The sequence below is a fragment of the Scatophagus argus genome, chromosome 18 (genome assembly GCF_020382885.2).
Source record: "Scatophagus argus isolate fScaArg1 chromosome 18, fScaArg1.pri, whole genome shotgun sequence".
In the NCBI taxonomy this organism is placed as follows: Eukaryota; Metazoa; Chordata; class Actinopteri; family Scatophagidae; genus Scatophagus; species Scatophagus argus.
The window spans coordinates 863,827-886,047 of NC_058510.1; the positions used below are offsets into that span (position 1 = coordinate 863,827).

The 22,221-nt window shown below is 46.3% G+C and overlaps 3 protein-coding genes across 3 annotated transcripts; 2 read left to right on the top strand and 1 right to left on the bottom strand.

Annotated features, from left to right (window-relative positions):
* Positions 1-329: 329 nt before the first annotated feature.
* LOC124049789 (uncharacterized protein C18orf63) lies at positions 330-12,051 on the bottom strand. Its single transcript, XM_046371830.1, has 14 exons — positions 12,024-12,051; positions 11,508-11,636; positions 11,133-11,211; positions 9,253-9,309; positions 9,067-9,178; positions 8,243-8,284; positions 7,320-7,396; positions 6,939-7,051; positions 6,375-6,480; positions 6,138-6,223; positions 5,713-5,899; positions 3,218-3,964; positions 2,650-2,733; positions 330-1,089 (listed from the first exon to the last, which is right to left on the bottom strand). The coding sequence occupies exons 2-14, from the start codon at positions 11,633-11,635 to the stop codon at positions 994-996; spliced, it is 1,914 nt and encodes a 637-aa protein (XP_046227786.1). The 5' UTR covers position 11,636; positions 12,024-12,051; the 3' UTR covers positions 330-993.
* A 1,161-nt stretch (positions 12,052-13,212) lies between these two features.
* LOC124049792 (cytochrome b5) lies at positions 13,213-16,131 on the top strand. Its single transcript, XM_046371837.1, has 5 exons — positions 13,213-13,516; positions 15,120-15,248; positions 15,336-15,365; positions 15,507-15,541; positions 15,625-16,131. Exons 1-5 carry the CDS (start codon positions 13,379-13,381, stop codon positions 15,707-15,709), a joined length of 417 nt encoding a protein of 138 aa, XP_046227793.1. The 5' UTR covers positions 13,213-13,378; the 3' UTR covers positions 15,710-16,131.
* Positions 16,132-18,945: 2,814 nt separating this feature from the next.
* ppp1r3g (protein phosphatase 1 regulatory subunit 3G) lies at positions 18,946-21,054 on the top strand. Its single transcript, XM_046371836.1, has one exon. The coding sequence runs from the start codon at positions 19,038-19,040 to the stop codon at positions 19,848-19,850; it is 813 nt and encodes a 270-aa protein (XP_046227792.1). The 5' UTR covers positions 18,946-19,037; the 3' UTR covers positions 19,851-21,054.
* Positions 21,055-22,221: the final 1,167 nt, after the last annotated feature.

The window sequence follows — 22,221 nt, forward strand, 5'->3', positions numbered from 1 at the left end:
TGGAGAACCAAAATGTTTACACAGAGCAAAGACCTCCACACAAACTCTGAGCTCTGTATATTTTCATACAGAGCTTAAAGGCTGTTTTTAAACTCATTCTCAGGAAGAGACGAATTTATAGAGTGCACACACACACACACACACACACACACCCTGTTGACACAAAACACACACGCACACAATGAGAGAAACGGCTGCCATAGATAAACTGATACATGGATGACTGGTCACATGTGTGTGTGAGAGAGTGAATGTGTGTGTGCATCCAACAGCTGCCTAAGCTATCTGAAGAACACACACAGAGGACAAAAAGGGGGGATGAGGATGAGTGGAATGAAAGAACAACTGTATTCAGAATTCAGTGAAAGAAAAATACAAACTGCAGTTTCTGAAAACAATTTTTTACACACAGCTTGAAAAACAAGTACGCAGACTGTGTACAAATACTGTTTAAATGTACTAGTACAGGCTGGAGAATACAGAGTACAGAATATTTTTATGAACAGTCAGATCCCACACACCTGTGACTTACTGAATGCGTGTACTTCCGACAGGTAGATAACTCTGTTCACAGGTTGTTTGTTTTTTAAAAACCACACAGGAAGACAAACGAGAACCCAAACCAGCACCAGAACAACAGAACGTTTTGTCCAATCCATGACAGACGGTTAAAGCAAAAGCTAAACGTCAGCTGCAAAGGGCAGCAAACATCAAAACCCAGAACTCACATAAGGTCATAAAACCAACAGGAGACGAGTGAGGAACACGTCCACCAGCCTCAACTTCACTTTATCACTTTGCGACCTTATCTGACACGACAATATAATTCTGGCAAAACTTCAGCGTCTCTCTGAGATAGGATGAGATGTTCCAGCTGCATTCTGGTTCACACGGCCCGATTCAACACCAAATTCTTGAATGAGGAGCAACGTTAATGCTCCAGAGAAAGTCATTAAGTAGGTATGGTGTGTGTGTGTGCGTGTGTGTGTGTGCTCAGGCCTCGGCCACACAGCCCATGACCTTCAGAATGAGCTCCTCCTTCCTGTTTTTGGCGCTGACGAGTGCTCCTCTTCCTTTCAGCCTGGATAACTGCAGAGCAAAGAAACCAGAGAGACGATGAGAACAGACCCCTGAATGTGGCTACTGATGTACAGCTGGGCAACTTTCACTGCCACATTTAGTACGTCTTATGTGTAAGAAAACACTTTAAGAAGCAACAGAACTGTGTCCTCTGGCCCAGTCTGGCTCACGTTCAGTCAGGTCCGAAAGGCACAGGTATGAGTTGTGTTGGGGCCTCGGCTTCAGCCTGCCCACACAGGCTAACTACAGCAGTCACACCACATGAGGAGGGAAAACACATGGGAATCTCACAGACACAGCGGCAACAGCTAATTAATGTACGGAGGGAAGAGAGGAAATCAACCAAATGACAAACTGGCAGAGTGAGGGAACATTAAAGACGTGAAATTCACTCTGTCACACGTACAACCCAAGCTTCAAACGAAGCTTAGCGCTCACTTTGTTCCTGACTGTCCTTCAACAGTCCGACAACCTGCGGGAGCAGCCGCATTAGCACAATGCTAACACCAAGCTCAGAAACAGGAAGCCATGTCTGAACAAGCTGCGTGGACGTCACACATGAAACGCCAAACATTTTTCACTCAGTTAGAAAAACGTAATTGGAATTTAGAGATAGAACTGCAGAAATGAGTGAATATATAATTTCACATACACATTTGAAAATGACTGGAGAGAAGTGAATTTAGGAGTTACACGGCCTGTATTTTCCTTTGGTCAGCAGCTCCAGATTAAAACATGTAAAGTTTCTGTAAAATGACTGAAGACCAATGTGTCCAGTGGAGTCGCTGTACAAATAAAAGAGAAAAGGTAAGTGATGTAATGCTCTTGAAAACTTGCAGGTTGGAGCTGTAAAACTGATGAATGTTGTTATTAATGTGCTCGGCTCCCTGCGGGCTCCCGCCTCCTCCCGGACATTCATCACTTTAACAGTCTGAAAGGATGTTTGTAAGGAAACTGAGGCTGGCAGAGCAGCCTGTGTGCTCTTCGTCACGCTAACGCACTTTAATCCATCACGCTAATGTATGTCGACCTCCTACAGGATGTGTATGAGCAAGTATCATCCACCTCTTTACACTCAACAAGACAAGCTCTGCGGCCACGTTAGCGCCTCTGTGAGGCGACAAGGTTCATGACACACCAGAAAACAAAATGGACAAATGACACTTCTGTCATAAACTACAAATTCATCTGTGTGGACTCCTGCTGTCCGACCTTCACGCACACCCTCATCAAGCAAAATTCCTACCCAAAAATAGGGAAAAAGTTGGGTTTTGGTTGACTCATTCATTAGCTGAACTTAATATTTTCTGCTGAAATATCTTATCATTATGAATTCCCTTGTTTTTAGGCATCTGTTTGTGCTGATAGAAGCTAATATAAATGTCATTTTGTAAGACACTGAATGTATTAAAGGACAGTAAGTTATTTTTGTGCAGCCCCCACACAGCAGATGGCACCTGGCTTAAAGTATTTACTGAAAGGTTCTGATGCTGTTGCTCACTGTTTATTGATTTTATGAGGAGCAGCAGCAGGAGCAGGTGTTGGCTGCAGTTCAGTGTGTCTCCTGACCTGGTTGCTTCTGGCTATTTCCTCCACTTCAACGCGTCTGACTGCAGATCTGGATTTGTTTGGCTTTGACTTGAGCACGATTCCCTGAAACAACACAAGAACACAAAAACCTGAGGAGTGTGTCTCCACAGCGGACAGTCTGGTTTCCGTTATGATTCCTTTACTGAAAGACATCACTTCAACACGGTTTCTGTAGCACAGATCATCTTTGGCGTGTTGGTAACAATCGTCACACAGTGTTTACTCTGCTGTGTGTGTGTTATCATCACTGAGCTCCGGAACCCTCGTAAAACCTGTTAAACTAAAACAGGTCAACTGGACGGTTCCTGACTGTCGTCTCCGTTAAAGACTTTCACATCCCTGCAGCCAACGTTTTCATCCATAGTGACTTAGAAGAAATCCAAAACAATCAAAGTTTCACACAGTTTCTCCCGTGTCATTTTTGTAGTTTTGTTCACTATTTCCATCAGTGACGATAACACAGGACTCATCACTAATGTCACTAAAAAGAAGCCAGATGAGTCCAGATTCAGGACAGAAATGACTGAAAGTCTAACAGTGGACCCACCCCTCCGCTGCGGACGGAGGAAACTTTGTCGGGAATTTCAGATGACGGCAGAGGTGATGCAGCTGATGCTTGTTCCTGAACTTCGCTGCTGGAGTTAGCAGCAGTTTGGCTCTCAGAGCTTCGCTTCATGTTGGTTTTGGGGCTGGACGTGGATTTAAACTTGCTTTCCAGCTTCTGAGGTTTGGGGATGATCCCGGGTTTAGACGTTGCCTGAGGAGCAGCGCCGCTCCGAGGTTTGGGGTGGTGGTTGCAATGAGGAATGGCTGGCGGAGGACGACCTGGGACAGATGCAGCCCGAGTCTTCGTCCTAAAGGAAGGTAACGTCACCCGCCCCCTTTTCTCCTCCCCTCCACTCAGCTGCTCCTTCTGTTTCTGGACCCGCAGGAGGGCAACGTTGATGTGGCGCGATGGACTCTTGTTCCTGAAGATGGGAACCAGTTTGGGTGCGAGGACCGCTGGGGTTTGACCTGGTGGAGGAAGAGGGGAGAGGACAGAGGAAGGCCAGTCTCCTCCACTCTCCTGACTCTGTATGACACTCTTCCTAAATCCACATCTGTTACCCAGAAGCCCCTGGGCTCCCTCCTGCTGGCACAGAGGGGCCAGGGCTGGAGGCTGTGACCCAAAAGGAAACTTCAAAGGTCTGGGTGGAGAAGGAGGAGGTGGAGGAGGAGGAGGGAGCTGGGTGAGTGCTGGCCTGATTGAGGAGGAGGAGCAGGTGGGCAGGTTGACCTCCTCACCGCTCCACACCTGGGGAAAAAGAGGAAGAAGAACCACAGGTGAGATTCATCTCATCTGATCCAGTGGGTTTAAACAGATCAAATCACAGGCTGCTGTTCTCTCCTAAAATGTTCTCCCCTCTTCAAGCATTTCAGGAGGGAAACAACAAACAACAAAACAAAGAGCTTTCTGTGTGATGAAATGTTCTCTGTGGTCACTTTATGATCTTCTCGGGTGATTCCTGAGGACCACGTAGGGATGACATCCAAGCCTCTCAATTACACTGATGATGACAGTATGGCTGAGGTTAATGAAAAATCAATAAAAACACTAACTGCAGGTCTATGACGTGATGTTTTATTAAACTTCAGCTTTACCTTCTCGCACTGGAGCCTTAAATTTAGCTGAAACTAAAGCAGCTTTTTCACATTCCACTACAAGATAGAAGATTCTTCTTCCCTTTCAGCTCTCACACATGGAAATGAACCCCGCCGAACGCTATAAATATTTTAGTTCCACTCTGTGAGCACTGAATCGATCTCTCTGGATGTTTCTCGAGTTGGTAAAATACACTTTAGCTGCACCTCGTGAATAAGAAGAGGCACAATGAGCTCTCAGGATGAGAAATCCGGACCATTTATAGTTTCATCTCTGGCTGCTCGAGTGAATGAACCAATTTATTCAAAGACGATGCCAAGGCGATGCCATTTCCTCTTCCTGACCGAGCAGGACATATACTGTACAGAGTCTAAACTGAACGTACATGTCAGCAATCCCCCTCGCATTCAGGGAAAAGGAATGCCTCATGAAATGTTTTTGTCTTCTCACTTACAAACATTCAACTATTTCACAAAAACAAGTCCTTGAGAGAAGGAGAAATATTTTGACAAAGCTTCCTAAAGTCAGCTTCAACCTGCTTCTAAAGCACATTTGTTTTATTAAAAGCAAACTCTGAACAATAAGAAACATGTTTCTTTCTTCTTCCTCCTGATGTCTGCATCCTCAGCGTTGCACCTTTACGGTCATAAAACTGTCCGAGAAGGTTTCACAGGGTGGGAAACACAATCACTTTTCCTCTCCTCCTATCAGCCTCCACACGCTCACATAAAATAACCTGCATGTAACGAGTGGATGATCCAGAACGAACAGAATCATCAGCTGCTCATGTAAAGACAGAAGTGTGTCAAAGGAAGAGGGAAAAGGGAAAGAGAAGTGAGAAAAGCACTGGAGTGAGTCACGGCCACAGACTTGAGATTCTGTTGGATTTCAGGATGAAGACCTGATCGCGGAGTCCTGAACAGCAGCTGGTTTACATCACGTTTACCCTGTGATGTTAAACTGGAGTCATAAGTCTGCAAAGACTCACATAATCAACTACGCAAACCTACAGCAAGTAAGGAATTATGGGTAAGAGCTGGTCCCAGAGTCTCACAGACACTCAACGACTTCTACTTCAATGTCCTGTCCCGATTTTGTCTTCTGGAGCTTTGGGAGCAAATCTCAGCACGACACACAGAAGAAACTCATTTCCTCTTCAAGGTGGCTTCATAACGTCGTCCAGCTTCTGTGCGGTCGCTGCTCACATTAACCTCATGCACAAGCTGCTTCTGTGTTTGTTTACATGTTTACCTTCAATTTGCATTTCATTTCTATCATCAACAGTAAAAATTATTCATGCAGTTTTCCTTTCACTGCTTTTTATTCTCATACTCAGGTTTTGTGTGTTGTTTCAGCTACTGACAGACTATTGTGTACACACTGTGTGTGTGTGTGCGTACCTGCCCTGCTGCAGCACTGTCCACACTGATTGTGTGGTAACAGGGTCTGACAGTCAGACGGGCGGGGAAGCCACACACACTCTGTAGCCTGTGCCTGATGTCGGACAGGAAGGAGCCCAGCGCCCCCTGTTGGTCGACCCGGGGGCAGCGCTGCACCGGCTGCAGGCGGATGCAGCTCAGAGGGTAGCTGCTCCAGGTGACGGTTAAAGGAACATTCTGCAGGTTTCATGCACAGCTTCACATAATCATACGAGTTTCTTACTTAAGAGGTAAGATATACTTGGAAATATGTTGTTCTCTAATTAGGTGAAAAAGGTGTAATCTCACAGTCATTTAAAAGCACTTTGAAGGAAATAAGTTGAGCATCAACCAGATTTTGTACATCTGATTTTCCAGGTTCAGATTAAAGCAACTCATCAGGATACGTGAAGAGTCTCTGTCCCAGCAGTCTGAAGAAGACGCTGCAGTAGACCACGTCCTCCTCTGGAAGCTCTGGGAGTCTGTAGCCATACTGCACAACACACACACACACACAGATCTTACTCACTGAAGAGTCAAAACAAAACTTCAGCATGTGATCACTAAGCAAACTTTTTGTAACAAAATGAGTTAATTAAGATCTGTTTTTTCTGCTTTGTGTGTGTGTGTGTGTGTGTGTGTACCAGACAGTTCCAGTGGTTCTGCAGGTCTCTGTAGGTTTTGAATGGTCCGTCTCGTGGCAGCTTATGGCTGATGGAGATGATCTGACCTTTCTTCATGCTAATCTCTCTCACACACACACACACACACACACACACACACACACACACACACACAGTGACTGACTGAGAGAGACATGAATCTGTCAATCAGGCTGTGGGTCGGTAACTCGGGACAGAGGTAGAGTCTGAATTCTAAAGCCTGAAGTTCAGGTTGTGTTTGAAGAGCTGCAGCTCCACCTGCTGTCCACAGTCAGTATTACACAGGGTGTCCATCAGTCTGACAGGAGCTTCTCTTTGTGAGCCACAAATACCTTCAAAATACCAGAATTCAGCAGAAAGCAGATTTATGTCTCACCTTTAAAGTAAAACAAATAAGTATGAGTAAGGAGCACAGCGTGATCCTGTGAGATTCATTCCATACAAACCTGACAGAGATAAACAGGACGGGAGGTGTGTGACTTATCGTGTTGCTACAGCTTTGGTTGGTGTTGTGAGCACCGCACCCAGCAGGTGGAGCTGTCCTACCTGGGCAGGACATGACACCAAACGGCTCCTCCGGTGGAGGAGGGGTCGAGGACGGCGTCAGGTTCACTGCAGAACCTCCTCAGCACTAAGGGAGGGAGGTCAAAGTCCTCCAGCTGCACACAAACACACAAAATCCTGCTTTACAAATCGTCTGTTCTCACAGCACCGACTTTCTTCCTGCTTTACTTTTGATTTCACGTTCTCAGTCCTGTTCGTCTGTGACACGGCTGGATTTGTCAAAAACTGGACAAATTTAAATGGAATCTGATGAAGATGTTAAGGAAAATTTAGAGTTCAGCGGCAACTTCCTCACAAGACTGCCTGCCGCCGTGTGTTCTAACGCTGACTGTACAGTCCATGTTTCAGTCAAAGTTCTCTCACTGTTGCTGGGGGGAGTCTGACTGTGCTGCCTTCAGTGCTGATGCACAGGTGGCCCTCACAGGTGCTCAGCTCCAAGCCTGACAGACAAGCAGAAAACACATACTGCTCAGTGGACTAAAGGGACAAAGACAAACTCACAGTATGAGAGTGTGTCGCTGCTGCAGCGAACAAGGCGGGACAGAAACACAAAACTGTGGTTCTTATTAAAGAGACAAAGACACAGAGCTCAGGTCAGACAGGACACGAGCCAGGAATCAAAAGTGGCAGATGAAAGAGGATAAAAAGGTGCAGAGATGGGGATGAGTTAGCGAGCCATCGTTACTTTGAAAATACTAATAAGTGCAGCTTTAAGTGTCTGACGGAGAGGCTGGGAGTAAAGAAAATCCCACTGCAGAAGTTAAGCTGTCAACATCGAGGATGCACATTACGCATCAGAGATGATCATTTATTTACTCCATCTGTTTGCTGATGGAGTGAGTTTTGTGTCCCGCTTTGACAAAACACACATAATCAAACCTCAGTGAGAATATTCAAAGTCATGCTGCTGTTTGTGTCAGCTGAGTCTTATTTCTTAATTCAGTCTTGAACTCACAGAAAACATGATCCAAATATTTGGAATAAAAAAAAATAGACATTTGCTTTTCATGGTTTCAGGAATAAGTAATCAGTGATCATAATCTCATCAGTGCACAACTGGTTTTCAACTGGAGGATAAGAAAAGGAATAAGAAAGAACAAATGCTCTGTTTGTTTTTGTCTAATGAAATCCTGGGTGTTTCACCTCTTCAGGCTCCTTTAAAGCAAACACACTCAGACACCACATGTCCTCCATGACACTGACATTTCACACAAATGTAATCTGATTACTGACAGTGTGTGTGGCCGATGAAAAGTCATGTTGGAGTTAAACACGGTGAGACTTACTGACGGCGCCGAGCCTCCCGCTCTCGCTCAGAAAGTCTCTTCCTGAGAACAAACGGAGAGCAAACGTCAGCACGCCGCTCAGACGCTGAACAAAACTGCACACAACCGCTCAAGTTTCAGGCCAACACAGCAGGAGTCAAAAGGTGAGACGCTGATTCAGTGTTGAGTCTCAGTGCAGTGACACATGTCCCATATCACATTCAGGTGAAGGTGCAGGACGCCTGCTTTGTGAGCATGCTCTGTTTGAATTGGAGCAACTGAGGCTCCCTCGTTAGACTGTGGACATGAGACAAATCTTTTGAAAAGATCCTGTCCTGTTCTCTGCATTCACCAAACTGTCTCAACTTATCACAGATCGCCTGCTTCAGCCTCATGAAGCCCACGAGTTCCTGACACTCAGCGAGCTGCCACACAAACACTGTGGTGGTGACACATTAACCTGTTAACACACACACACACACACACACACACCAGACTTCCAGCTCATTTGGCAAAATTTCACTTTCAAGACACACCACAAAAACAGATTAAAATACAGATTTAAGTTCTGACTGACACATGTTCAAATGTTTCTATGTCTAAGATTTGAACTATCACTCACACACACACACACACACCTTGACACACATTAATTTATGTCACTCGGTCCAAGGTAAAGGCTTGACTGACTGTTGCAACACCCAGCTGTTGCTTTGACAAAGAAACACACCAATTAGAGCCTGTTAGAGCAGATGCAGTGATAGTCCTGGGTTACCATGCAGGGCTTCAGCAGTGCACACACACACAGATATACACACACACACACACACACACACACAGCATACCAGTGACGAGGTAGAGTCCAGCTTTATTCCAACTGGGAGCCAGTCTGGTGATCAGAGAGTAGGACAGACAACACTGGAGGACACCTGGAAACACACACTGAGGAGAGCCCAGCTACACACACACACAAAATCTAGTTAATCAACTGAAAGCAGACAGAAATGTCTATCATGTCCATCATGTCCCACCTGCAGACTGCGTCTCTGTCCAAAGGCCTGAAGGATTCCTCTGTGGAAAAACGGGATCTGCAGGAGAAATAAGGCGCTGATGAGCATCTACTAAACACAAAGCACTAAGACACAGATGAAGCTGCTATCCAACAACTGTCAGCTGGGTTCAAAATCATGCACATAAAATCAGTCTGCACCAGCTGGAATGAACTGGAGAAACTGGACACGACATGAAAATGTGTCACAGCCAGGGGGCGCTACAGAGTCCCTCTGACAACCAAGAATGGAGTTAATTCATCCTTTAGGTGCCATCGATGTTCTTCACCCTACAAAGTGACTGATGGGAAACTGACACCAGCTGCTTGGTTTACTGAAGACAAATTTCCATCCCTGTCCAACATTAACCACGAGCTCCACTGTGGTACCCAAACGTAACAACGACCACTTCACAGCTTTCCGTTCCCTGCAGCAGGACATTAAACTTCCACACACACACTGAGACACTCCAGCTTGAACACCTCCAGGACCCTGAAACTGACGCAGCCAAAGGGAATACGGCCATCACTCATTTTGTAGTTCTCTGAAAGCTCTTAAACGGCTCAGAGGACACAACTGAGACAGAGACAACACGTTTAGATGGCAACACCGAGCTGATGACTGTGTGTCAGAAGCAAATGTGTGGAATTCAGCTGTTATTGGCTGCGTGTCTGAGGCATGAACTCAGGCGTCAGTCGCATCCTGTGATTGGCTGTGAGCACAGGGAAGCTGCTGTCGACTCCCTCACAACTGCAACAAGAAATCTACCAACAGCCAAAGTTTGCCCATCACTCCAGCCATTTTTCATGAGAAAACATCTTGCGCTTTCAGCTTCACGGTGGGAAGGTTGTTTAATAAGTTTGAGGCTTACATTATAAAATGGACTGAAGGAAACAACAATCAGCAGATGAATCCAGAATGAAAAGAATCATCAGCTCCACTCAAAACCAACTCCAACAGTAAAATCCTGCTGTTATAATAATACAGGAGTTATAATAAGCTGATCACAGATCAGATACAAGAGTATGAATATTTTTACAGTGTGGTATTAGCACTTTTACTTAAGGAAAAGATCTGAGCTATTCTTCCACCACTGACAATTACAATTTGCTGCAGAAGTGAGGAAAGAGTGTGTGTGCGTGTGTGTGTGTGTAGGCGGTGGTTGCATGCAGAGCCTGATGTGTACGTGCAGCCTTTGTTCCACACCCGTCACATGGGAAGCTAAAGCGGAGCTGCAGCTCGGAGTTCGCCTGTTGTTCTCGACTCTCGATCAACACAATAAACTAAAGCAACAGCTCACAGTGACGTTAAAACACGCTGAGATACTTCAGGAAAACACACACTTAATGAACGTGTGTTTCCCTGTCAACTGCTGACTGAACTGACACTGGGACAAAACATGTGTTGTGATTTCACATCCTCAAGTTCCTAAAAAGGTTTGAACACAGCAAATATTGAAATTATAACTGAATCGAATCATATGACTTTAAAGTGAAATCTAGCAGTAAACACACATGGTTATCAGAGAAATGTGTGTGTGTGTGTCAGGCTTACACCTTGACAGTGAGAACATGCTGAACAGATCTCACTTCTTTAAAAGGCTGTCTGAAGCAAAGCGTTGGCCAGTTTGACTTGTGACGTTCGGACAGTGAGAACACTGCATTTACTCAGATTATTTATTTCTTACTCTTGATTTTAATGTGATGAGGTTCCTCCTGTGAATATTCTGTCTCTCAACACTTTTTCAATCAAGTTTACAGAAAGCATGCGATGTCACCACGACAGAGAAGCTTACTGAGACCGGCTGAGAACCACAGTGAGTTACAGGAAGGACTGGATGAAGCACAAGGTTATGTTCTTACAGCCATGACCACCGTGATCTCACAGAAGGAGTCCAGGGCTGGAGAGGCCAGGATATCAGAGTACAGCAGCACCAGCTCTCTGTGGACACACACAAACACACACAGAGTGTAGACAACGGCACATACACAGGAATGCTACGTTCAGGACACACAGTAAAACTTGACTTTATCTTTCGCTGTAAGCAGGACAAAAACCACGTTAGTGTAAGTGTGCAAAAGGGTGTAGTGTGATTAATTGTAATATACCTGCAATAACTGATATGATCATATCATTGTGTTATGCACATCACTCCCTTAAAGAAATGCTGAAGAAGCTTCTGAGTAAAAAGTAAAAGGATTCATAACATCACGCATGAAGATCTGTGATAAACTGACCTGCAGGTCTTCATCTGTCTGCTCCTCAGCTCCTCATCCTCCTCCTGCAGAGTCACAGTGATGCAGCACAGCTTCTTCAGGTCGGGAAGGCCGAGGAAACACATTGAGTGCTGGACTCCTGCACTCATCCTGCACACACACACACACACACACACACACACACATCCCAACAGCAGGTTACGTTTCAGATAAAGCGGAAGCTGATTTTTACTCATATTCAACAATCGTCTCGTCTATGAACAAGTCATTCAGAAAATATAAGTAATATTAGCTAGTTTCAAACTCCTGAGATATGTGCTGAAATAACGAGGACTGCTCTCTTTGCTTTTGAAATATCACTTCACATTATTAATACTGGTGATTAATAACGGCAGTTTTACGATTATTTTAACATATAACGTCGAGCTCTGGTAACATGTAGTGGCCATTAAAAGGTTTTGACACATTATAAAAATAAAATAAAATAAAATAAAACACTTCAAAACGTAATCGATTATAAAATTACGAGTTACTGACCTCCTCCTGATCTGCTTGACCTCCAACACGAAGCTAAGTTAGCTAAACAGTTAGCTAAAACAAGCTAAGGCTACCGAGAAGCTAGCAACAGCTCAGTCGGCTAATTAACGCAGCTAGCTTCAAATTTGCTTTTTAGTTTGACTATTGCTATCCACGTCAGAAATCCCTAACATTTACATTCACATTCACACTAGACTGTGATAGAAGTTAGTTTTAAAAGGAAAATCTGGAGAAAAAAGTGTTTAGAGACAAGTAGCACAAAACATAACGGACATAATTGGCCCCTAAAGATGTTTGAGGGAAAAGAGGAAGACCTCCCACTCTGCGTTCTTTTGTCAATCAGAATCAGGGATTAGTATTTTCAATACATGTTATGTGCAGAGAATAAACATCTCTAAAGAATACACATTACACCTGCTTTTGACTATTTCTAAAACCTATCAAGCTCACAGCTTGTCACTGTGACTAAAAAATCGATTTAAAGAAGACTTACTTCTAATATAACTTGTTTCTGCTGAGGGGGGTTCGAGTATTTTTATTATTATTATGAAGAAACGATCTTTGAAGAGGAGACAGAGGATTTTCCCGCCAGAGTTGGGAGTTGAGGGGTTATACAGAACCGTTTTCTACACAGTGTGCCAACTTATCTCGCCATTTCACCCACTGAAACGCAACGAGCAGGAATTAAAGTCGTCATGAGTGAGATAAAGCTCCCAAACGCTGGTTGCGTGAGAAGCCGGTTTCCTTGAAAGTTGGTGAACTCAAGTGAACTTTAGCCTCGTCCTCGCCCACCGCTCACAGTGATGACTGACAGGGTGACAACCAATCAGAGAGTCCCACTTATAGATAAGAAAGGAAATGGCCAATAGCAGCCCTGGACGGACGGTGGAGGCGGTCTCAGCCGTCGAGAGGCTCCGTGAAGCAGCCAGAAAGAAACACCATGTAGCCGGAAATAAGGTATAACAAAAAAACAAAAAAAACCCACTACGAAAGCTGGAGTTTACGTGTCACAGAATTCGAGGTCAACATTCAGTTAATATAGACAATACCTAGAATATATGTTGATGAAAAAGATGCAGTTTCTTTGAAATTTCAACGCTACCCGACGTATACTTTGAAGGTAAAGACCGGAAGTCTCCCGTTGCATTGCAGTGACCTTGACGACAGCGATTCGACGCTGCTGAGACTTGGGACTTGTTGTTGATAAAAACTGGGGTAAATGTCGGATGTTTGTGCGGAGTCACCGTCCTGACAGACTCGGAGAGGTTATATAACTACACCCAGCGCGTCTGACTGCCTCTGTCCTCTTTCAGCAGCTCCTTCCTGTCAAAGTGCCGCAGTCTTCAGCGAGTCAAATGGGTGAGAAGGGGGAACAGAGCGCCGATGGAGTTAAATATTACAGGCTGTCAGAGATCGAGGAGCAGAACTCGTTCAAATCAACGTGGATCATCATCCACCACAAAGTCTACGATGTCACCAAGTTTCTGGACGAGGTGAGGAATTAAGTTTCAGACGTTTAATTTCAGCAGAAACTTAAGCAACCAGCATGTGGAAAACCAAACAGGTCGGTTCTGACGAGCAGCGCCGGCTTTCCGTTGGCCAGGAGATAAAGTGCAGGCATCCACACGCAGTTCAGGATGAGTCGGAAGTGAGACGAGTGTGTGGGACGTAAATCGGCTGAATTTACTTTATTTCACATAAAGACATAAAAGCAAAAGTTGCGAATAATCCCTGAAGCCTGGCAGTCAGAGAACAGGAAGTGAGATGTTCCGTGAGAGGGACATTCTACAAGAGAAATAAACTCGCAGCTGTGGAATAAAAACACTTTGTAAATGTGCTAAAACATGTTTAGCTCCTCTGGACTTTGCTGATACGCTTTGCACATTATATGAATGTTTTAGCCCCAGTGTCGCTTTTCGTCCCTTCACATTTCAAAGTACAGAACACTAAAGATGTCAAAAGTGAAAATCTTATTGTTTCGTTTGACATGTTTTAAATCACTTTAAATTATTTGAGGTTAAATTATTATATTGAGCATCGCAAAATGATTTTATCTCGATCTCAATAGTCCCAATGATAATTTTAAGGATTTTAGGGCTGCAGAACTTTGAGCTCTCATTATGCGTTGATTTGACAATTATTTTACCCAGTAATTTCATCACTTAGCCTTTAAAATGTAAGAAAATGGTGAGATTTGCTCACAATGACTTCCTGAGAGAAGGTGCTCAGCACCAGCAGTACATCTGAAGGGGGGCAGCGAGGGCTCTTGGAGCTCCTGGTCCCCCCAGCAGGTTGATCCGGCCCTGAACAGACCGGCGAGATCTCAGAACTGCCGGTTCCACCTTCACCTAACTTTTAACCACAAAATGAACCTCCAGCTGGTGTGGCGTCTGGGGAAACACTTTGAATGAACTTTACAGCAGGTTCTTCAGATGTTAAACCAGTATTCAGCACTTTATTTTTCTGCAGATGTCTGTGGGAAATGATTACAAGCGTTTTTCACTATGAGACGATTAACTGAGAAAATAATCTAAACCAAGTGAGGAGGGCAAATGAAATTACGGATCCATGAAGAAACTTTATTCTGTTGGCTTGTTTACTTTCCCGCAGACCAATGTGACATTTTTGCACAACAAAACATATTAATTATTAGGAGATTATGGCCCTGCAGGATAAACCTTCACCGCTTCAGCTGATCTGATTGTTCAGACCTTTGACTTTTGACCGATCGACTCGATCGGGTCTGCAGTTCGCTGCTCGTTCAGCCGGCTGTGGTCAATCATTACCAGCAGGTTTTGAGGAAGCTGAATCTGGGAAGCTACACGCTGAGCTGCTTTCATGACTTACGTGAGTCAGCTTGGGACGCAGTTCAGCGCAACACAAACAACCACTCAGGAGTCCCATGCAGGAGCTTTGATACCAAATCATTCAGGAGAAAGTCAGACCTGAACCCGATGAGATCCGCTGGGAGAAACGTGCGACACAGCTGATAATAATGTCAGCTGGTGCGGTTGATTTTTGGAACGGAATCGTTTCAGAGTCACAGTTCAGGCTGATCCAGTCAGGCTTTTTGGGTGTGTTTGTTTTCCACATCAGCACCCCGGAGGAGAGGAGGTGCTGAGGGAGCAGGCGGGAGGAAACGCCACCGAGAGCTTCGAGGACGTCGGACACTCGAGCGACGCCAGAGAGATGGCCGCCAGCATGGTGATCGGAGAGCTGCACCCGGTCAGTGTCTGCACCTGATCTGATCTGGGATCTGTAGCTTTGAATGTGCGTAACTGACTGTCTGCCTGTCTGCCTGTCTCTCTGCAGGACGACAGACACAAGCTCGTCAAACCGGAGGTGAGTGAACCAGCTCGTCTCAGGGGGTGATGGTGATGTCACAGTGATGTCATCACGAGGGACCACAGACGTGGGGAGTTGAAATGATGTCATTCAGCTGCATTATGGGTAACGATGATGTCTCTGGTTTGTTGATTACAGGATACACTAGTGACCACTTTGACTGAACAGGCCAGGTACGTACGCACACACACACACACACACACACACACACAGTGCAGCGTCTGTGGGCCTGACCCGCCGTCTTCCTGTCTTGCAGCTGGTGGACTAACTGGTTGGTTCCGACTCTGGTCGCCATCATCGTCACGCTGATATACCGCATGTACGCCACAGACAGCGAGTGACATCAGAGGACGTGCAGCTGTGATGTCATCGACAGGCACTTCAGCAAAGCGCCGCATCATGTTATTGACACCTGCGTCATCCAGTGGCGGCGGAGCCTGACGAGGAAGAGACGGACCAACGAGCATTCGATTGGTGGATTAAAAACATCATCGTTGGTTTTCTCCTGTCGCCGCACTACAATTCCCACGATTCATTACATGCTGTTCAGCTGACCAATCACAAGGCATTACGTCAATGAAGTCATTTCTGTAGAATTTTTTGAAACGTGGATGTTTTATAAAATCGTGCTGATCGGAAATCTTCTAGAGATGCAGTGGATGTGTAATTTGTCTTATCTTTTTATATCCTTGCAACTGAATGTAAATGAGTATAAATATGCAGTCATCACTGTCATAACATTAAACACTGATCACGTCTTGAACAACATGGCTGAAGTCCTGATTCTTGTCAAAAACCTCCAGGTGTGCTTCTCTGAGATCTTTGAATTACTGCTTTTGGTTACGGATTTGTTTGTTCAGGTCGGTCGCCGTGGAGACGCAGGGACAGTTTGACTGAGTTCAGGTTCAGCACTGAAGCGTTGGCCTCAGGAGTGCAGGACAGCAGAGTAAAACCTGCTGTGAAGTGACGCGGGCAGCAGCTGGCAGCCGGTCACCTGATGCGGCTCAGAATCGGCGGATGAAAACCATGTTGTTACCAGGGAAACCTGGCTGCAGGTTTGAAGGTAAAGAGACGACGTCAGGCTCAGTGATTTCTGATTTGATCACGTTCGCACTGAAAATGTGGACCATCTCGCATATTAAAGATGAAAGTGACATATTTTGTCATTGGAGGGAACTCACTCCAACGAAATTTGTTCTCTGCATTTAACCCACCCAAGTGACGTGCACACACACACAGCAAACCCGGGGCAGTGGGCGACCGCGTGCAGCGCCCGGGGAGCAGTGGGGGTTAGGTACCTTGCTCAAGGGTACCTCAGCCATGGACATCGGTACGGGGAGTCAAACCGGCGATCCACCGATTACGGGTCCGACACCCTAACCGCTGATCCACGACTGCCCTATTAAACATCAGACTGACAGGAAACACTGACCACAGACTTCCTGCTGAGCAGCCAGAGTCTGAATGTGAAGTTTGGCGTGTGTTCTGTCTGGTGAGGCAATGAAGAAGAGGTGAAGTCCAGGCCAGAAGCTGGAGAGATGCTGCCATCTAGTGGCCACAAGCCTTCAGTGCCAGTTTCAAAAATGCATCTGCTTTTGAGTGACAAACAAACATTTAGCTGCCGTGTGTTTTATTCTCACCACCATCTCATGTAAAGACTTTCAAAGTGGTCTCCTCAGAGTTTCAGAAGTTTGGACTCACCTGTCGACTCGTTCAGTGATTAAACATCCATTCAGTCGACGTCCTCGCAGTGTGGGACATCAGAAGAGAAACCCGTGGGACCCTTTGGTTTTCAGTTGGTCCAGAAACAAACTTCTGGTTCTGCTAACAACACGGCAGCTTACTTGAGACATCTGAGCCGGGACCAACCAGAGCTCGTGATCTCTGCGTTAACCCGCCACCCTGCAGCTTGTGTCACATCTCGTCAAGCGGCGAATGTCCTCCTGTTCAGGCTTGTCTTCTCTCTCTCTTAAGTTTTCCACTTAAAAACGATGTCTCAGGAACATCTTTTCAAATCAGTTCGGGTTCTCAGGGCTGTGGTGCGTAGATAATAATTGAGTTTTTATTTTTGGGTGAAGTGTTCCTTTAAAAGCAGTACTGGAGTGACTGCAGTCACTGCAGGAGCTCAGCTCAAAGCTTCCTGGAGTTTCTGCAGCCTCGCGCTGACCGAGCTGATGAAGATCCAAAGCACCAGAAGTGAGCGAAGCTCGAGTCCGGCGTCGGCTGTTCACACCCGACCACAGTTTGATGGTGGATCAGACGAAAGACCGAGAAGTCAGCAGGACCGAGTCGTCTTTCAGTTTTCACAGAACCTGCTGAGCGTCCCGTCAGGACGTGGACTGAGGAGACCTGATCACAGCAGGGCCGCAGCAGAGCGGCGTGACGTCAGGATGATGCGGGTGGTGACGACACGTGTTTGTTCAGCAGCTGCGTGACGCACTCGGAGTCACGTGGAGCTCAGAGTTACATAACAAGCTGACGGCGTGTGATCTGATTCTCAGAAACCTTTTGACCCTCAGCTGTTGTCTTCACATGACAATAGTGACAGACACCAGCCTTTAAATCAGCTCATCCAGCCGCTGAAACAGCTCACATAAAATATGTCACTTACATGAAACGACAGCGTTCATACTTTCACCTGCTCGACTGTTTACCTGCTCTCTGATGAAGACCCTCAGCTCAGTTTAAAAGGTGCTAAACTGACAAAATGAACCCAAGGCTCCAGAGGTTTTGCTAAATCTGTTGCTTTGGGGCTTTTTTGTACATTTATTTCAGATTTTCAAGTTCTGTGTTTTTGTGAGGTGAAAACAGCGGAAACGTATGACGTTAAAGTACTCCATGGTTACTTCTTTTGGCCTCAGAAAACGTTTCTGTGACATTTCAGAGGGAAAGATGGCGTCGTTACATTTATCTGACAGTCAGCACGGGGTCCTTTCCAGTTTAAGGTTTTATGTTAAAAAAGTACAAAATAAAACAGGTGATTAAAAACAGACCACATGCTTTCAGTTCAGTGTTTCAAAAATGGAAACAAGATTCATTACTTTACAAAACCGTGACAGACGTGTTTTTAAGCTGTCTAAATGTGTTTCTTGTCTCGTCTCGCATTAATCACGTGACGGCCCCTCAGGTTTATCTGGTGGCCCTTTGGAGGGGCCGACCCCTCAGGTTGGGAACCACTGGACTCGCAGTTCAAAGTGTCTGAAGCTCCAGCATCGAGGTACTGACGTTTAACTGCAGTACATTTACTACATGAAGCTAACAAAACTGCTGTACTTTTACTTCAGTGGGGTTTAGAATGTGGGACTTCTACTTGTAATGGAGTATTTTTCCACTGTTATGCTGCTACTTTTACTTAAATAAAATATTTAGAAGCTCTTCTTTCTTGTTCTCCTTCACTGAATATTAAAGTCATGTAAAGGTGCTCTCAGTGTGTACCTGTGGTTGTTGTTGTTGTTGTTGTGCTCCGCTGCACGCAAACAGGTGAAAGTTGATGTGTCTGACGTGGGGCGCGTGTTCCTCTGACAGCAGCTGCACGCGCGCTGTTGTCACCACGTTGTCCACTGGAGGGGGCGGGAGTCTTTACTCTATAGAAGCTGCCCCGCAGCGGGTCTCCGGCGGACTCCGGACCGGCCTGCAGCCACAGCACAGCGCCGGGCTGCCGGGCACCACATGTCCCGCTCAACAGTCCAGTTCCACAGCGGGGGAGAGCCGCTCTCCCCGGGCCAGTCCATGGAGAACGGCCTGGAGGCCGAGGAGGAGGACGATCTGGACGATGAGATGGACGCTTCTCAGCTGGAGAGATTCATGAAAGACAGGAGGAGAGCCAAGTCCCTGCCCGCCTACCCGGCGCTCCTGGACGGCGTCTCCGGGAGCAACGGGAGGAAGCGGGTGAAGTTCGCCGACTCCATGGGGCTGAACCTGGCCAGCGTCAAGCACTTCAGCTCGCTGGAGGAGCCGCAGATCCCGAGTAAAGTTCTGTCCAGACACAAGAGCTTCCCGCCGCAGCAGCAGGATTTACTGAACGACCTGTGCCAGAGCTTCAAGTCCAGCCTGGACACGGACCGACTGGTCCCCTGCTTCCCGGAGCCCCGGGAGGCGGAGCGGACAGTCCAGCAGCGGCGTGTCTGCCTGGAGAGGGTCGCCATCTCCCAGTTTGACGTGCGGGGACAGATCCGGGTCCTCGCCGGTCGCGACGACAAAGAGGTCGGAGTGAGGTACACCTTTAACGACTGGCTCTCCTACGTGGACGCGCAGGCCCTGCCCGTGGCCGCGGATCAGCCGGGCTTTGTGGGAGAGCGCTTCAGCTTCACTGTGTACACGCCGCCCGTCATGGACCCCAGCTCGGCCGTGCACTTCGCCGTGTACATGAAGAGCGAGGAGGGGGAGTTCTGGGACAACAACGAGGGGCAGAACTACACCCTCAGGTACCACTGCATGTCCAGCACTACACCCTTTGTCAGCGCCGCATTCCACGCCACCTGACCGGGGCGCGCGTCGTGCGTAAAAGCCACAGATCTGTGCGTAAAAGCTTTCCATCTGTCACGTCTGCTGGAGAAATTCGATATGCATCTGCTAAATAAATACATCATCTGCGCCACCCCGTGTGATGTGCTGAGTCTTGTGGAGAACAGAGAACTTGTGTCACAGTCAGAAGATCCGGAGATCATCCGAAGAAGAGACGCAGACGCAGCTCGCGTTTTCCTTGAAGTTGGCCCCTGAATGATTCTGTTGTGCCTTTCTGAACAGCCTCATCACGACGCGTTGAGCTGAAGCTCATAAATGTGAGGACAACACAGCTGACAGGTGTGGACATTTCTCTGGACTTCCTCTGGGACCCATGGGCACAGAAACAACGGACTGATTCGATGTACCGACTGGAAGGAAAGTGCGCATCGCTGTCAACTGCGTTGTGGACGTTTTGGACATTTTCACAACACGAGCGTCTCTGGCTCACTGCTGTTCTTAGACTCCATTTGTTCATCAGCAAAACAACGTGGAAACATTTCAAATGAACAAACCAAATATTTCTGTTGGGCTTTGAGGTTGGAGGTGATCAACAACACAAAGCCTGCGGGTGAGAATCGCTGGGACAAAATCACCGGAAAAACGTCCTGCACGTGTGAAACTGAAGGCTGCGCACACGTGGGACGGAGCTGCCGTTTGGTGACTTTGTTTCACCGTGCAGTCATTTGACAGCAGCTGAGAAGGAGTACATTTGGCTTTTGATTTTGAAAAATGGTCACCCTGAGAGCCTCCTGCTGCCAAACTTCTCACTGGGCTTCAGCCGTCTCCCCACAGTCAGCTGCAGACATGGAGGAAGTCGCACTGCACGTTTGTTTCTTTACAGAATGAAGGTCAGTTTGAACGTCAAGTCTGCATTCACTCTGATCAGCGACTCTGCGTTACCTCACAAAACATCCTGTAAAGAAATAAAAGAGAAAGTGACTAAAATGCAGCTGAGCGCTTTGCAAACTGATCATCTGAACCTTCAGAGCCACACAGCTGGTGGTCCTTCAGATCCAGACTTCAGTTTTTGGGTGTGAATGTAAGCAGTCAGTCCATTCTGATGTGTCATGATGCTGAAAGTTTGTTACCAGAGAAAACCTGCATCCATCCTGTTTTTGCCAAAGTGATCTCAATCATGAAAGCTGATTTTCAACCAATAAAGAACAAATAAACCAATAAATCTTCTGTTGTCTTGAATGTTGCCTTTTGAAACATCACAGCTTCGTCACGTGTAGTTTACAAACTTCTCACCATCTCAGTGTGAGGAAGCTTCCTGTCCTGTCACAGTTTTTATTTTAACGTCAGTCAGAAAGCTGCCATGCTAACATGCTGTGCAAACAGGGCCTGGCTAAAGCCCGTATCACACACTAAAGCTGATGTTTCCTGATCCAGGGTCAGTTTAAAAACACTGCATTAGCACATTTAAAGTGCAGCCAGTCTTTGCAGCTGTAAGACTTTCCCTTTTTGCTGCAGTGTGATGATGCTAATTCACGGCTGATACGAGCCAGTGTTTCTCCTGTACGTGAGACCAGTCAGGTCCTCCCGTGTGTCTGCACCTGTCCATCATCTTTACATGAGGGACAAAGTTCAGAAGTCCAACACCTCTGAATTATTCCTGTTGACAAACCTGCTGAAATCTGTTTGGTCTGTCAACACGGACTCAGAGGTTCAAAGTGATGAAGGAAAATTTCAGGTAAATGTGATTTCAGAGCAGCAGCCTGTCACTTCTTCCTATTAATCACTCAGCAATAATCCTGACTTGGAACAAAAAACACATGAACATGACAGATTTCTTGTATTTTCTTTTAAAACCATCATGTTACCTCCACGTCTCCAGCCTCAAACTGCAGCTGCTGCCACACTTAACTGTAAAATCAAGCAATTTAAGAAATCAGGTTCTTTCTGTCAGTTTGGCTCTGACCGCTACAACGCCCACAATCCTTAGCTGCATGCCATCGAAACAAGCCACAGGGTCATCACTGCTGCTTTACCCTAAACTGACCCAGAACCTAAATGAGGTAAATTCAGTTTTCTCGGTGAAGCCAGTTTTATCTTTTGCTTGGCGCTGGCATCGCGCCTCACAGAATTTGTGGCTCTGTGATTGTGATCGTGCTGAAAGGCTCCTCAGGAGTCTCAGTTCAGTCTTAAACTTTTTATCAAAGAACCACATGCGGTTCGTCTCAGGACGTTCAGCTCCAGCCAAGACCTGCAGAGCTTCACCGTCACCTCAGAGAACTTTCACTTCTGGCAAACAGAAGCAGCAGATGTTGCACTGCAGACCGACACTCCCTGGGATAAACAAACGTTAGCTTGGTGTAAAAGCAAGCGGCAGTGAGCCGCGGGTCTG

Bases quoted from the DNA above. Each gene is read 5' to 3' on its own strand.
- LOC124049789 (XM_046371830.1), bottom strand. From the start codon at position 11,635: ATGAGTGCAGGAGTCCAGCACTCAATGTGTTTCCTCGGCCTTCCCGAC. The intron at 9,310-11,132 runs GTAAGAACATAA...TTTCTCCTGCAG, and splicing joins AGATCACGGTGGTCATGGCT to ATCCCGTTTTTCCACAGAGG. The intron at 5,900-6,137 runs GTATCCTGATGA...CACCTGGAGCAG, and splicing joins CTGGGACAGAGACTCTTCAC to CTACCCTCTGAGCTGCATCC.
- LOC124049792 (XM_046371837.1), top strand. From the start codon at position 13,379: ATGGGTGAGAAGGGGGAACAGAGCGCCGATGGAGTTAAATATTACAGG. The intron at 15,366-15,506 runs GTGAGTGAACCA...TGTTGATTACAG, and splicing joins ACAAGCTCGTCAAACCGGAG to GATACACTAGTGACCACTTT. The intron at 15,542-15,624 runs GTACGTACGCAC...CCTGTCTTGCAG, and splicing joins ACTTTGACTGAACAGGCCAG to CTGGTGGACTAACTGGTTGG.
- ppp1r3g (XM_046371836.1), top strand. From the start codon at position 19,038: ATGTCCCGCTCAACAGTCCAGTTCCACAGCGGGGGAGAGCCGCTCTCC.